The 15,585-nt window shown below is 45.6% G+C and overlaps 1 protein-coding gene across 15 annotated transcripts in view; it reads right to left on the bottom strand.

Annotated features, from left to right (window-relative positions):
* The window catches only part of DGKZ (diacylglycerol kinase zeta), a 141,950-nt gene that overhangs the window by 25,752 nt on the left and 100,613 nt on the right, over positions 1–15,585 (bottom strand). For all 15 annotated transcript variants that reach the window (XM_083455427.1, XM_083455430.1, XM_083455428.1 and 12 more), the window contains 15 exons: positions 14,013–14,081; positions 11,816–11,887; positions 11,362–11,478; positions 11,193–11,264; positions 9,104–9,199; positions 8,891–8,973; positions 7,806–7,866; positions 6,864–6,977; positions 6,440–6,580; positions 4,122–4,200; positions 3,604–3,659; positions 3,104–3,166; positions 2,797–2,870; positions 2,559–2,670; positions 1,320–1,519 (listed from right to left, as the gene is read on the bottom strand). In XM_083455427.1, coding sequence (XP_083311553.1) covers positions 1,320–1,519; positions 2,559–2,670; positions 2,797–2,870; positions 3,104–3,166; positions 3,604–3,659; positions 4,122–4,200; positions 6,440–6,580; positions 6,864–6,977; positions 7,806–7,866; positions 8,891–8,973; positions 9,104–9,199; positions 11,193–11,264; positions 11,362–11,478; positions 11,816–11,887; positions 14,013–14,081 — 1,409 coding nt within the window. The remainder of the gene's footprint in view (positions 1–1,319; positions 1,520–2,558; positions 2,671–2,796; positions 2,871–3,103; positions 3,167–3,603; positions 3,660–4,121; positions 4,201–6,439; positions 6,581–6,863; positions 6,978–7,805; positions 7,867–8,890; positions 8,974–9,103; positions 9,200–11,192; positions 11,265–11,361; positions 11,479–11,815; positions 11,888–14,012; positions 14,082–15,585) is intronic.

Here is a 15,585-nt window from a genome sequence, read left to right as displayed (position 1 = left end):
GAATGTGATACAAAATCCCCATGCACAACAACAACAACAACAACAACAACAACAACTATTAGAGTAGCATTGTAGCATTTAAAAACTTGTTATCTGACTAGTGGACAGGAACTCAAAACAACAGTTGCATTTGCAATTGGCTCTTCAGCATTAAAATGGGCATCCAGTCTTTGAGAAATCAGAAGAAAAAACCAAGTGGCAGGCGGGACACCCCTGGGCCCCCGTTATGCCTCTAGCCGTGCAGGTTGCTTCCATAACACTGGCCCCAATTGCCACCTCCCATGTACAAATGCAGGCAGGCCAGAAGGAAGGGAGGCACAAATCCTGGCTTCTTTGGGAATGTGCTTCTTTATGCAAGAATGATAGAAACTTGCAGCAAGGCCTCATGCGCAATGTAGAGAGGCAGGAGACCAGCACAGTCTCAGCACTGGGACAGAGCTGAAGATGGGGGTTAAATGTTGCTAGTTCAGCCCTACAATGCCAAATGGAAGCCTAACAAGCAGCCATGTAGATGTACCTTGGACAGGAAAACAGGCTTGCCAAGAAGGGTATGAATGCCAGGAAAGACACAAAGCTTTCACAGATCGCCCCCTCACCCACCTTTCATTATGCCTTGAATGGGATAAGCAGCATAATAAAAACTTTCCTTCCCACCCACCCCCTCCCAAGCAGTACAATGTAGGAAGCTGTGCACCTAAGATATTGTGCCACTCATTAGTTTCTAGGAATCTGTGATACAACTCTCCACTCCCTTCCCCCAAAAGAAAATATAGCAGAGAAGGAACTTTGCTTCCACAGAGCCCTCTCTGTGGGCTCATATAACCCTGCTTCCTCCATTAATCATTCAGCTGCTTGCCTTTAGGACTAGGACAAGGCAGAGCCTTCCTGATAAAGCAGCTGAGAAAAGGCAGTTATGCTTTTATGGTTGCGGGGTGTGTGTGTGTGGGTGTGTGTGTGTGCTCAATATCAGTGTTTTTTGGACTTCAGAAGACTCAGTGCTGCATAGCTAGAAAACCCAATACATTTGTCTGTAGAGACTTTAATTCTGTTGGGTTTTATATATCTTACATTTCATAGTATTAGAACTTGCCTTTAGGATGGTTTCCAATGCATTTTAAGCCAAACCTCTGGGATATAGTAGGATAGAAATCCCACTCAACTCAGCAGCTAAGCTCACAGCAGGCAGTCCTGCTAAAGGATGAGGAAGCTCTAAGGCCCGCCACCATGCAAAAAGGTTTATTACACTTTGAACAGGCAAAGCCACCTTCACTCCCTGCCCCAAAGCCTTGGGGATGGTCCCTTTGTCAGGTAGAACGTACTCATTAAGCAGAGGCATGGAGTTGCGCCTCTTGGTCTTCTGCACCATGTTGGCCTGGTTGCGCAGGGATATGCGAATGCTGGAAGCCCCCAGCTTGCAGGGCTCTCCGTCCACTTGCATGGGGATGGCCTTGGACGTGGTCAACAGCACCTCCCGGCACTGGTGCAACCGCTCTCCGTGGCCGCCCACCTGCAGGGCTGCCTACAAAAGGAAGAAGAGTGTTGAACAGGAAGGGCCAACCAATGAGCAACGTCAGGGGAGCTTGCACATGACCTGATCCTGGGGAAAGAAATGTTTTCCCATTACTAGCAGCATCTGAGGCTGCTGTGCAGTGACTCAAATCAACAGCCTCTCCAGCCTAGTATTGCCAACTCTGACTTGCAGTGGCTGCCCAGAGTTCTCAGCGTGGTGCTTCCCAGTTCCTGCTTCTTCTGAGGACTCTTTAATGTTTAAGTAGAGATGCTGACGTTAAGTAAGTTGGAGTTCTTGTTATTACATATACCAAGAAAAAAGCACACCAAGAACTCAGGCGAATATAAGTTTCAGTAGTGGGAGTGGTCCCTACTCACAAATCAATACTCAATAGTAACAAAAACTAATCGATTCAAAAGTATGTATTCTAACAAGGAGTACAAACCCAAATTGCGAATTATTGTGTTATACATATCCTTATGAGTTTGAGTTTGTAATCTCTGTTTGAGTTTGTAATCTCTATTTGAGTTTGTAATCCTTGTTAGAATACATACTTTTGAATGGATTAGTTTTTGTTACTATTGATTATTGATTTGCAAGTAGGGACCACTCCCACTACTTAAACTTATATTGGCCTGAGTTCTTGGTGTGCTTTTTTCTTGGTATAAGTAGAGATGCTAGCAGATGAACTTGGGAGCTGAGACCACATGCATGACGTATGCCTACCACTGAGCCAGGGGAGTGGGCCAGATGACTCTCGAGACCTCTTCCAACTCAACAGCTCTATGACTCTATCTAGTCTAATACTTGTGTCAGACAGCTCCTCCAGGCAAGCTAATAGTTAAACAACAGATCAAGAGGCTGGCACTGTCCTTGTCAACTAGGCAGGCTTAGCGGCAGCTGAGTTGGTCTTGCTTACTTGTTCAGGTTGCACTAGTGTTAGTGTCATAGAGGCTAGAAGTTCCAGTCCCCCCTGCCCCAAAATCCAGCGGCATCTGCTGTCCTTGATGACCCCAGAGATCAGCCATCAGGAGCTGCCCTGGCTTACCAGGGATGTCATGGTGAAGCCGATGACCTCAAGGCAGCCGTCATCATGGCGCTGGGGTTCAAAGTCATGGTGCTCCCCAGGGTTGCCCCAAGGCATGGTGCCTGCGCAGTACCTGCACGTAGACAGGAAGGAGGGTTAAGTGTGTTGGGGGCAGAGGATAGCACACCTCTGATCCCTGAGTGTTGGGAGGGAGTCAAAGGAGGGTGAACACTCCCCGACAGGGAGAGTTACCACTCACCTTGGAATGTTTAGGAAGACGAGGCATTGTGGCTTCAGATCTTGGATTTTGGGGGTCAGGTCTGTCCCATCACACTAATGAAAGAGGAAAAGGCGACAGTCAGCTGTCAACCGAAGAACCTCAGGCGTTCTTTCTATCCCTTTCGTGAGGGAACAAAATTCTTAGAGCCTTGATCTTTCCCAAAGATGCATTTGTCCTCTTGATGCCTTCCGCAGGGTTTATCTTTAACACGGCAGCAGAATGACCTTCTCAACCCAATCAATAACCAGTGCCCTCCAAGTGCCTGGTGGCCCCGCAGCTCACTCACCACCACTTTGATGTGTTTCGCTAAGTCTCTGGAGCTCCCCATGAGGAAATCGGAAAACGCCGTCTGCCAGAAGAAGAGAAACCGAGTTAGTTCACAGAGGCTGATCGGGCACTGACTAATTTCAAACAGCGCTCTTGAGACGCACTTTGATCCCCACTCATCATGTTGCCTTGGCTCCACTAACCTCTTCCCTGCTGGAAACAAGGCATGCACCCCAGTCAGGATTAAATCCCATCTCCCCCCCCCCCCATCAAATGATGTCACCAGTGATGTCAGTTTATGGGTGGGCAGATTAGGGGAACTGACCCCCCCCCCCAAGATTGGCCCACAGGGCGAAAGTTCCCCACTCCTGTTCTAAAGGCTTCCCTGGGAAGAAAAACATTACAGTATGGCCTGCCCTCCAGATGCTCCACATGTTACAGTGCAAATCTTTCGGGACACACTGAGACCAAGGCAACAATTCCTAACTGGGCTGTGAAAGGACATCCCAGTGAACTTACCCCAGCATAGAACATTTTATTCCGAAATCGGCTGTTAAATTTCTCTGGATTGGCCTCTGCAGGGGGAAAAAAGGTTGCTATGGGTTACTTGTTGCCAGTAAGTCACATTTCTGTCTCCATGACTGGTTAAATCACAGAAGAACCTTCTCTGCATGCTCATCTCCCCACATTAGAAAAAAGCAGCAGAAAGTCTCTAGCCCCCCACCCAATATCCGCTACCAGAGTTGACCGTCTCTTGCCACAATGTGCTCACACAGCACTCTACTGTATGACAGGATTAGGGGATTAGTGCTAGTTTAGCACAAATAACATGGACCTTTACCCCTCTTGTTGAAAGGAAAGGCATTTGTTGTTGTACCTTGAAGCCAACTCCTTGTCACTTTCTTCTCCCTCCTGATTAAGCCCTCTGCTTTCAGCTCATGACTTCCAAAATCATAGTGTGGTTTCCCCACAGGAGGCCATCCCTCCAAGCATGGTGCGCTGAGAGCATTGGTCACATCCCACTTGTTGCTATTTACCTCGGGACTCGTGGAATTCCAGTGTCACCCGGGCGTCAAAACCAAGGCTGAAATAATTGTTGAAGACATCAAGAGGGAGCTAAAATTGAGAGTGAGAGGAAACACCACTAAATCTGAGGCTCTGATGAAGGTGAAATGACTTTTCAGCTACTCTATAAATACCCATATGTGACTAAGCAAAGCAGAATTCAATGGAAAAATGCTCTCCTACCCATGAGGGGGATGGATGGGGTGAAACAGTAGCTAGGACAACAGTGTTTTGTCATAGAAGTGCCATGAACATCAAGAGAGAAGGGATGAAAAGCCCTGGAGTGGGGAGCCTTAAAGAGTGCTTTAAGGTAAAAAGTAGAGACTGGAGATCCTTAGAAATATACCATGGTGGGGTCTGTTTTGTTTTTGTTTTATTTTTCATTTATAACCCCTCCCCCAAAAAACACCTTTCAATGATCATTCAACAGTATTTCTAACATTTTAACCTTGACTTCCCTTATCCTCCTCTTTCTGCAGTTCTTTAAAGTTTTTTTCCTCCCCCCTGCATATCCCAATTGTTTCCACTTATTCTTTTGATCATCTGTTATCATATATGTTTTAGAAACTGCAAGTTTTTACACAATCCTGTTAGTGCCTTAATCTGTTTGCAATTTGCTTGTAAATATTCAACAAAACATTTCCATTCCTTAATAAAAAGTTTGTTGTCTTGATGTCTTAATTCTTCCAGTTAAGTTTCACCATTTCTGCATATTCCCTTAATTTCTGTAAGCCATTCTTCTCTGGTCCGGACTTCTTCTTCTTTCCATATTTGGGCAAATATCATTCTAGCGGCTGTAGTTGCATACACAAATAAGTTTCTATATTGTTGAGGTACCGTATTTTTCGCCCTATAGGACGCACTTTTTTCCCCTCCAAAAATGAAGGGGAAATGTGTGTGCGTCCTATGGGGCGAATGCAGGCTTTCGCGGAAGCCTGGAGAGTGAGAGGCATCGGTGCGCACCGACACCTCTTGCTCTCCAGGCTCCAGGAAGCTATCCGCAAGCCTTGTGCACCTGGGGGGAGTTCCCCTGGGCGCGCAAGGCTTGCGGACGGCAGCCTGCAGCGCGGAGCACGGGGCGCCCTTCGGAGGACGCCCCATGCTTCGCGCAACTGTCGGCAAGCCTTGCGCACCGGGGGAGAACTCCCCCCGGCGCGCAAGGCTTGCGGGCGGCAGCCTGCAGCGCGGAGCACGGGGCGCCCTTCGGAGGACGCCCCGTGCTTCGCGCAAGTGTCAGCAAGCCTTGCGCACCGGGGGAAAACTCCCCCCCGGTGCGCAAGGCTTGCGGGCGGCAGCCTGCAGCACGGAACACGGGGCGCCCTTCGGAGGACGCCCTGTGCTTCGCGCAAGTGTCGGCAAGCCTTGCGCACCGGGGGAGAACTCCCCCCCGGCGCGCAAGGCTTGCGGGCGGCAGCCTGCAGCGCGGAGCACGGGGCGCCCTTCGGAGGACGCCCTGTGCTTCGCGCAAGTGTCGGCAAGCCTTGCGCACCGGGGGAAAACTCCCCCCGGCGCGCAAGGCTTGCGGGCGGCAGCCTGCAGCGCGGAACACGGGGCGCCCTTCGGAGGATGCCCTGTGCTTCGCGCAAGTGTCGGCAAGCCTTGCGCACCGGGGGAGAACTCCCCCCCCCGGCACGCAAGGCTTGCGGGCGGCAGCCTGCAGCGCGGAGCACGGGGCGCCCTTCGGAGGACGCCCTGTGCTTCGCGCAAGTGTCGGCAAGCCTTGCGCACCGGGGGAGAACTCCCCCCGGCGCGCAAGGCTTGCGGGCGGCAGCCTGCCGCCCGGAGCATGGGGCGCCCTGAAGCAGAGCGCCCTCGCGCCGGGCAGACATCGGCCAGCCCCACAAGCTCGGGGGACAGCGGGGAGGCGCAGCACCACCATCCCACTGTTCCCCGACCTGGTTTTGGGGGGGAAATAAAGGAAAAAAAATTTTTCCTTTATTTCCCCCCCCAAAAAGTAGGTGCGTCCTATGGGACGGAGCGTCCTATGGGACGAAAAATACGGTAACTCTGATCCCACAATCCCCAAAAGAAATATGCTGAGGTTAACCTTTTCACACTGGGCAAATTGGCTATCCTCCTCCTTTCCCCATCTTACTTCCTTCATTGCTATCCTACTTGCTTACTTTACATACATGGAAAAAACCATTAGGTTAGCTAGGGGCAGTTGCAGTTGCCATAACACACCTGACCCACCATGAAAGAAACCAGACAGAAGCATACTAAGTATATCTTTGGTGGGGAGACTGTAGCAGCTGGCCCTAAAAGGGCATGATGGTGTTGTGGGCCTCACCTTGTCTGCCGCCGTCTCATCCTTCTCTTCAGCGTTTGCCTCAGGATTTGGCTCCACCTGCAGACTCCAGCGGTCCAGCTGCACAATCTCCCCCTCTTCTACGTGCGACAGGATCTTTGACAAGGGCTCATCCGTGTAACCCTGTGGGTCGAGATGCTCTCCGTGAAGGACTGACGCAAGATAGCGAGCATTAAGTGACCTTCTTTTGGGAAGGGCTGTGGCTGAGTATCAAAGGTCCAATCCCCAGGATATTAAGCAGGGCTGGGATAGACTTATTCCTGGAAACCTAGAGAGCCACTGCCAGTCACTATAGATAATACTGGTTTAAGAAGCACTAACTCAGCACATTCTATTTAATCTCACACCCCACTGCTGACCTGGAACACAGTAAAGTCTAGCATTGGTACCAAACTGGCAGTCTTACCCCACCCCAGTTCAACGTCCTTGCCAGGTCGTTTCCGGTCCCCAGGGGAAGAATGGCCACAGGCGGTGGAGGGTTCAGGCGCAACTGGTCCAAGATGGAGAGGATCCACCCCACCTATTTAGCCAAGAAAGGCAAAGGTTCAGGCAGAAATTCGGCTGGGAGCTTCCCTTGCTTTTGTTTTGGCACATGGCTGTTTTCTCAATATAGGTCAAACTCCAAAAAATGACAAAAAGAGAGAAGCTGTTAGGAACTGGGGGAAGACCCCATGAGTGGCTACTAGACCATACATTGCCAGTTAATCAGGTTTGGAGCCGACTGGTCACAAGCAAAGCAAAAAAAAAGAATTATCTGTGAATACTAAAGAGTTATGCAAAAGCAGCTCATGGTTTAGAGAGAAGTGGCATGTTGAATAAAGGTCAGCAGGATAGGAGTACCTGAGCAGCCACTGCAGTGATTTACCCACCAGCCACGCTAATCACAAAACCACCAATGCAAGCCTTGCTCACAAAAACCACTGTCACTAGCATGCAATTCAGCTAGCATCTTGGTTGAAGAGGAAACACACTGCATCTTGGGCAATGTAGTTTTGATGATGAGTGGATTATAGAACTTGGTGGACCCATTCTTCTCATTTGATTTAGAGCCAATGAACTGTCTCTTAATTGGCTATCCATGACTGCTATCCATGGTGGTCATGTTCTATCTGCACTGTTCAAGGTGATACACCTCCAAATGCCAGTTGTTGGGAATCAAAAGTAGGGATAGTGCTGTTGCACTCAGGACCTAATTGCAAGCTTCCCAGAGACGTCTGGTTGGCCACTGTATGAAGAGTCCTGGGCCAGATGGGCCTTTGGCCTGATCCTGGTCCTCTTGTGGTGTTATGACATAAACCCTGGCTTTCTTCATAACTCATCAAGTGCTCAAGGGATTGCGGCCACTTACCGTACCATCTCCCCCACATGCCAGAATTCGTAGGTTATGCACTTTGCGATACATCTCCAACCTGCACAAAGCCCAGAAGAAGTGATAGTTAAGAGGACAAGAACGGAATGCGCAGCATCAACAGGAAGCAACCCCTCGTTTTCATGTAATCTTTCAGAAATGTAGAAGCCGAGTAAGAACCCATCAAGACATATTTGTCTTTGGAACCAATCCTCAATCTGGCACAATCTTCATGCTACCAGAAAGAGCTGTATGGCCAAAATCAGAGGAAGAGCGTACTGGGAAAGAAGGACTGTACTTTGGATGATGTAATTTAGACTAGGAATTCCCAACCCCACTTATTTGGAAGAAAGCTCCACTAAAATCAATAGGATTTACTTTTGAGTGGACATGGGTAGGACTGCACTATTAGATCCTCCTTCCTCCAGGAAGCAGAAGGTGTCCTGGTTAGGTGTAAACAGTAGTTCTTTTTCTGCTGCACTTGGGCCCTAACTGAAAACAAGCATAGCTGCTAGGGACTTGTGTTGAATTTGAGAAACGAAGGTTCTGCCCTGAAGTCTGCTTCATTATCTGTGTGTGAAAAGTCTCTCTCTCAGCCCAGGTGGCCCCTTCAGATGTTGCTGAACAATAATTTCCATCACCCCTGGGCATTGGCCAAGCCTGCTGGGGCTGATGGGAATTGCAGTTCAGCCAAAGATTCCCTAATTCACCTCATAGGGTTGTTCATTTTGTTCTATTCCACTCTTTCTTTGGACCATTATCAGCACTTTTCAACTGAAAGTACTTCACTGTATATCAAGCAGTACAAGTACCACCAGTTGAAAAGCCCTGCTTTACACAGTCAACAGTAGCTTAGATTGCATGGGTCATCCAGCTTGAAAAATGACAGAACATCAGGTGTTCCCACTCTTCTGATACTAAAGTGCCACTCTCTGCTCCTTGGAAGAAAGACAGGATGCAAATATAAATACACATACACACAAAAACAGAGTATGTGGAGACTTTCCAGGAATTTTAGTCCTGTGTCTTTTAGAAAAGGTCTCCCTACTGGGGTGGGGCTAAGACTCATTCAGACAGATACTCACGCTTCTTTGGGGCCTCCCTGGCTGAGATCAAACACTTGTCGAGGGTTGAGGTACCACATAAATGACTGGATTATTTTTGTTCCCTGAAAATTATGGAGAAAGAAGAAAGTCAGGAAATTAGGAAACAAACTGAAGAAGGAAGGGGCTAAAATACAGATGTGTCAGCATATGGTCTGAAACCAATGGAATAAAATGCTTGAAAAATACACTTACCTGATTCCCACCACTTTTGGGGTTCACAAAGACAAGCAGCGGCTTCATGAGAGGTGCTGGGACAGGCTTGATGACAAAGGGTTTCCATCGCCCTTCCTGCAAAAATAACATTAGTAATGATTAAGGATAATGACCCAGATTATGGTGAAATAAGAGCTTATGCCCAGGAAGCTCAATTTGTTTGTTTTTGTAGGATCCCAGTTACTATCACCATTAAAGTCTACATTACTCTGTCAGTACAAGTTGCGTAAAACTGGACAAACATGCATGATCTGTTCTTCATGGGCAAATATAAGCAGGGATGTATTTTGGCTTTGGCAGAAGTTGGAGTTCAATGTTCATTCCTGGGCAAGGCCTCTGGAAACAGGCATAAATATAATGGGGAAAGTTGGGCCACTGGAAGCTTCAACCATCGACTGCCAGCCTTCTAGGTTTCATTACAAAAACACAAAGTTGTTTTCAGCCTTTTGGGCTTCAATCCCCACCATCCTGAGAAACAAGCTGGCTACTTTTGGACTGCCACTAACTGCCCAGGTAGGGAAGCAAAAGCTCCCCAAGCCTTTAATCCCATGTGATCAGTTAGCAATACTTAGGATTTATTGACAATGTGGTATCAAAGCAGCATTAACTAGGTTCTCCTCCGTTCAAAAACAATACTTAAATTCAGTGACTAAACCTTAATGATTTAAAATGTATTGCATGGCCCTCCATTTGCTGCAGTGTCTCTCTGCTAACGAGTCAAGAGCCATCCTGTTTACTTGAAAGGCATATGCACACAGCACCCTTAGTTAACCGACAGCTGGTAACTATGCAACTAGACTGTACATTATTAGTGTTCATCAGAGACTAGCAATTCTATGACAGAAATGGGGAATCTGTGGCCCTCCAGATGTTTCTGAACCACAACCCCTATCATCCCTGGCTAGGGTTGATCAGAGTTTAGGTCCAACTCTCATCCATCCCAGGGTTATATTATAAAGGAGCCAAGGGAGGGGGTGGAGGGAAGTCAGGGGATTCAAGTAATTCCATACTGTGGATTCAATACGGATTGTATATATAGTTGTTTTAAATGTTTTGTTTTATGCTTTTTCTTCTTCTTAAAAGTAATGCTTTTGTTTTTGTGAAAATTAATAAAAATATTACACAAAACAAAAATCCCAGGGTCCCTATCTTTGGAAAAGCAACTGAATGTGTTACTGAACCGCATTCCCAGCAGAAATAGACTAGAATTCTATAGCTGACCCCTCTCCTCCTCCCTTTGTAGAACAGCACAATGAAATGTTGAAGCCTTCAGTCAACCAGAGTTTCCCAAGGTAGCAACCATGACTTCCCAGTTTGGACAAAATGGGAAATTTCGCTTAACTGGAAACTTCCTCATGTTGCTGAAGGGTGCTGCAAAGAGGATGCTTGAGCAATCAAAATGCTCATACATACGTTTGCTTATTAAGCCAAGATAAAATCATTGAAAGCCAAATTATGTCTTCTAAAATTCATCACAGATTATATCAGAGAATTCATCATAACTGTTTTTATCTTGCATGGTTGATCATCAGTGTAAGAGGTGGGTTTCTCCATTTTTGTGTGGTTTTATACATTTAGTTACAGCATTTAATCCTTCTTATGTTTGTTATGCCACCTTTAAGTTAAAAATGGATTTTCTATATACAGTACAATTACTGGTTTATAATGCAAGTATTTATATTATTACATTTTGTTCAGTTCTTAATTTTTGAACAGAGAATGCAGTTTCAGAGATTCCATTTGGGAGATTCCATGCAATTTCACTGTTTTTCTTGAAATTGAGGAAAATCAAAATACCTCCTCTATTTTGATATGTTAGTTAGAACGTTTGCTATTTGTAAATTAACCAAGCAATTGTTTATGAGAGCACAGATTATTTTTTTAAAGTGTTCCACTTCCCCCAGCTTGCTAAAAACATTCGTAAGTAAAACACTGGAGAAAAACCCCAAACACTAGTCTATTGCCTGGTATTTTTGCCACTGATCTCTCAGCACCACCACCTCTTCAGTTTGCCTCTTAAGCCCTTTCTAGTTCTCCGTCTTTCCCTATCCTAGTTCTGTTCTCTGACCTCAGGACCCTTCTTGCTGGATTTCCTCCTGAACGATGTCCTCTTTTTCTTCTTACTTGACTTTAGCGGGTTCTAGAGAAGAGGAAAAAGAAGAAGCAATGTAAACGAGGAGCTGGTTTAAATGAGGCCCCTGTTTTAAATGGAAAAGAAACCCGAGGGGGCAACCTACTTGGGGATGCCGGACCCGTAGGATCCAAGTGGGGGGGATGACAACAGCGGCATGTGCCCCTAGTGAGCAGGGCTCCTCAATGTGCTGCAGCATGAAGCATGAAACTTTACTGTGATACTGAAAGGAAAGGAAAAGGAGAGAGCCAATTAGTGTCTACAGAACTGTCCCGGACAACCACAGTCTTCAGTATGTCTGTTCCAAACACTGGCCACGTCTACCCACGCGGCAGAATGATGTAGCGATCAGGGGGTAAAGTGATAAGGAATGGGCTGTACCACTTTAGATTGCAGGGGGCAGGATCACCATTTTTAATGTTCCCCTTACTTAATAAAAAAACCGAAACAACAAGAAGACTAGTACTTCCAGATTGTGGGGCGAGGGAGGCAAAGGAGGCAGAGGTGTTTGTGTTTAGAAAGGGAGGGCAATTTAGCAAACAGATACATGCTGCACTCACTGCTTGCTTACACCAGGAACAGCTGATGGCTACAATCTCCTTGCTGTGAAAGGCGAATTTTTGCTGGAAACCCTGCACAGGGAGACAGGAAAAAAAAAGGAGAAAGTTGCACGTCACTTCAAGTTTTGTTTTATATCATAGCAATAAACCCATGGTCCATGAATTTACAACAACGAAGAGTCCTGTAGCACCTTAGAAATAAATAAATGTAACGCAACTCGAATATATTGTGGACATTGGAGCAGAAAAGACTATTTACGTATGTGACAACGGCTGAGCGAAAGTTATTGACTCAGAGATGGAAAGGAGATAAAGTCCCGACCAGAGAAGAATGGCAGATTAAGTTGATGCATTATGCCGAAATGGCAAAAATGACCAGAAGAATCAGAAATCAGGAAGAATTTTAAAATTTTAAAAAGGAATGGGGGAAATTTATAATTTATCTTAAAAACCATTGTAATCAGTTAAAATCATTGGTAGGATTGGAATAACACTTGTAGTTTAATCGTGATTTTTTGATATAATGGAGATGTAAAAGGTTTGAATTATTATAAAAGATGCAGGAGGAAATGACTAACAAAGGACCCATAAAGGGGAGGAGGGAAATCAAAGAGATTATTTGGAATCTTGTTTTTATGTTGTATGATGGATATGTGCTTGTAAAACCTTAATTTGAAAAACCAAATAAAGAAACTTTTTTAAAAAATAAAGAAATAAAATAAAATAAAATTTATATCCCGCCCTCCCCAGCCGAAGCCGGGCTCAGAACGGCTAACAGTAGTAAAAATAACACAGTTTACATAAAATCACAATCAATTAATTGAAATATATTCTAAAATCAATTCATTCTAAAATCAATTCAAAATCAAATTAATGGCAACCATTGGGCTGGAGGATTACCAGAGGAGGGGGTCAGGCTGTGCCTTGGCCAAAGGTCTAGTGGAACAGCTCTGTCTTGCAGGCCCTGTGGAAAGATGTCGAGTCCCGCAGGGCCCTAGTCTCTTGTGACAGAGTGTTCCACCAGATCGGGGCCACAGCCAAAAAAGCCCTGGCTCTGGTTGAGGCCAGTCTAACCTCCCTGTGGCCTGGGATCTCCAAGATGTTTTTATCTGAAGACCGTAAGGTCCTCTGTGGGACATACCAGGAGAGGAGGTCTCATAGGTACGAGGATCCTAGGCCGTATAGGGCTTTAAATAAAGAGTATATTGTGGACAGATATCCTTCATCAGACACATAACTCTTGTCCCAATGTGGTCCTATAGTCTTTATAGGACCAAAAGGAAGTGTATTTCCCCTCCTACAGTCAGGGCTTTCCCCCTGGTGAGTTCTGGCACCTCTTTGGTGCATTCCGGCACCACTGTAGCATTGCGGCATGGCGCTTGGGACTGCACGACAGAGGCTGTGGGTGGAACAGTGACTGGTGGGGCGCGGAGAGGTGAGCTCAACAACTTTGGGTGGGTGTTTCCCTACATTTCTTAAAATGGTCTGTGAGTGAGAAGCTTGTCACGAATCTCAGTTATGACACAGGGGTGGTTGTTGTTGCTGTTGTTAAAGTGATTATATAATTATATAACAATTATAATATGTTGCTGTTGTTTGGAGAAGGAAAACTCTGATCCCTCAGCGCCTTGAGGAATATCTTTGGGAGAAGAAAAGGCTAGGGAGTAACTCTACACAAATCCAGATTAGAGTCCCTAAGACTGTTGAATGGCGCCTTGTATGCCTCCTTCCAGCAACTCCTGAAGCCAAGCTGGGGTCAAATACATTCGGTGCTCCTCATGCAGTGCAGAGGCACACTCTATTGTCTCTCAAGACAAACAGATGCCAACAATGATAGCAATTTATTTCTAAACCACCCATCATTTGAGAATCACAAGGCTGCATACGACAATAAAATTCTACATATATATATTTTAAAGCCAGGCAATTCAAAACAAATTGTGCAGAAGACTCAAGTCCTCTCAAAAGCCTGAATAGACATGCCTTCAGATGGAAACAAAGAGGTGATACTGAAGAGGCCTCAGAAAGATGCGAAGCAGGGTCAGAAAACAAAACTTCAGTATCGCTTCCCAGCAGCTGAAGCGCCTGATATAAGCTCAAGTTGCGTAAGAATCTTGATCTGAAAAGTATTTTTGCAGATCCCAGTTCCAGCTTCGTTGTACCCTTCAAGCTATATCCACACCGGTTTCCCCCTCACCTTTCCACACTGTCGACATTTCCCTTCCTGACGTCTCCGGTGTACCCAATGATGCCGCACAACTGTAGGCTGTGGAGAAACATGTGAACAGTTTAAAGGTCAAGGAAATGGGAGAGACACATATTCCGTCCCCTGAGCACACATCTAGGCTGGGATGCTTAGAAGCTGAGGCCTCCAATGCTGCCTTGACAATCCAGAACAGAGTAAGCCACCTTCACCTTCCCCTGCTTCAGAACCCACTCAAACTCAGAAAGTCTGCCTCAGAGCCAAACAAGGACAAATGCAGAGCACTTCCAAAGGAAAGTATTCAGCGCCCATTACTGAAGATGAAACAAGTACTTTCTTTTTAAGATGCACCAAACCCAAACTATTAAAAACAATATTTCATGGCACTGAATACAAGAATAGTCTACCATCTACATATTTTCCGTGAGTAATACCTCAAGGCTATGAGCAAGCAATCCATGTTACCACACAGAGAGATTATGCTATATGTCGCCTTTCTTTCTGAAACGAGGTTAAATACACAGGAGTAACAGGCAAGGCTGTGCTTAGCAGCAAAAGGAACAAATTCCTGGTCACATTTAACAACATGGATCCTCACGGCTTCAAATTTCTTAAATTGTTAGAAGTCGAATGAGCATAGGCCGTTTAGTGAAATTACCTTAACTTAACCACAACATGAGATAGCTGCTCATTTCATGGTTATGTCAAAAATAAAGTTCTGTGGGATGCAATCTGTAGCTTTGAAGGTGGTTGACGGGATGATTTTCAGCAATCCCGTGCACTAAGACTTATCTCATTGACTGAAATAAATGGACAGGGGCAAAGAGCAGGGCTTTCTCTGCAATTAAGTGCCCTCTCCCTTATTGGATTTCTTACTCTTCCCCACCACACCGCCCCGTTGCAAAAAAGAAGAAGAAAAAAAAAAGGCCTTCCTGGCTATCTTTGTCTCTCAGAAATTAGCTAAAGGCATTTTATTTCAGCTGGTGTTCAGAGGCAGAAACAGATGCCAATTTTATGATAACTTGTTATTTTTTTATTCCCTGTAAATGTTTAATTGTTTATATATTTTTATGGTTGTTAATGTTTTACTACTAACTATTGCTCTATTCTTAACTGTAAGCTGCCCCAAGAGCAATTTTATAAAGGCCATGTGGTAGGATATAAATGCAATGCATACATAAATAAATTTGTGCAAGTATTCAGCAAAGACCAGAATTTACTTTTTTTCCTAGTCTCTGTTGAAAGCGAAAGCTGCAAGCACTGCAACTCAGGAAAATGTGACCAGGTATTTATTTTTACGTCTTTTCCTGTACAATCTTCTTAACATTTCTTGATTACTCAGATATTCACCAGATTCACTCCAATGATCCTATTAAGAGTCAGAAAGGTGAGACTCAAAGACAGGCTGCACTTCTAATCTCACCAAGCCAAGAGAAAACACATCAAAAAACAAGTCAGAATAAAACCTAAGGGTTACCATAGTGACTTGGTTACTAAGAATGACAGTTACAGTGGTACCTCGGAAGTCGAATGGAATCTGTTCCGGAAGTCCATTCGAATTCCAAAA

This window comes from Podarcis tiliguerta, assembly GCF_965153285.1.
Source record: "Podarcis tiliguerta genome assembly, chromosome: 1".
In the NCBI taxonomy this organism is placed as follows: domain Eukaryota; kingdom Metazoa; phylum Chordata; class Lepidosauria; order Squamata; family Lacertidae; genus Podarcis; species Podarcis tiliguerta.
The sequence above is the reverse complement of the archived record's forward strand: the minus strand, read 5'-3'. Positions and strand labels throughout refer to the sequence as shown.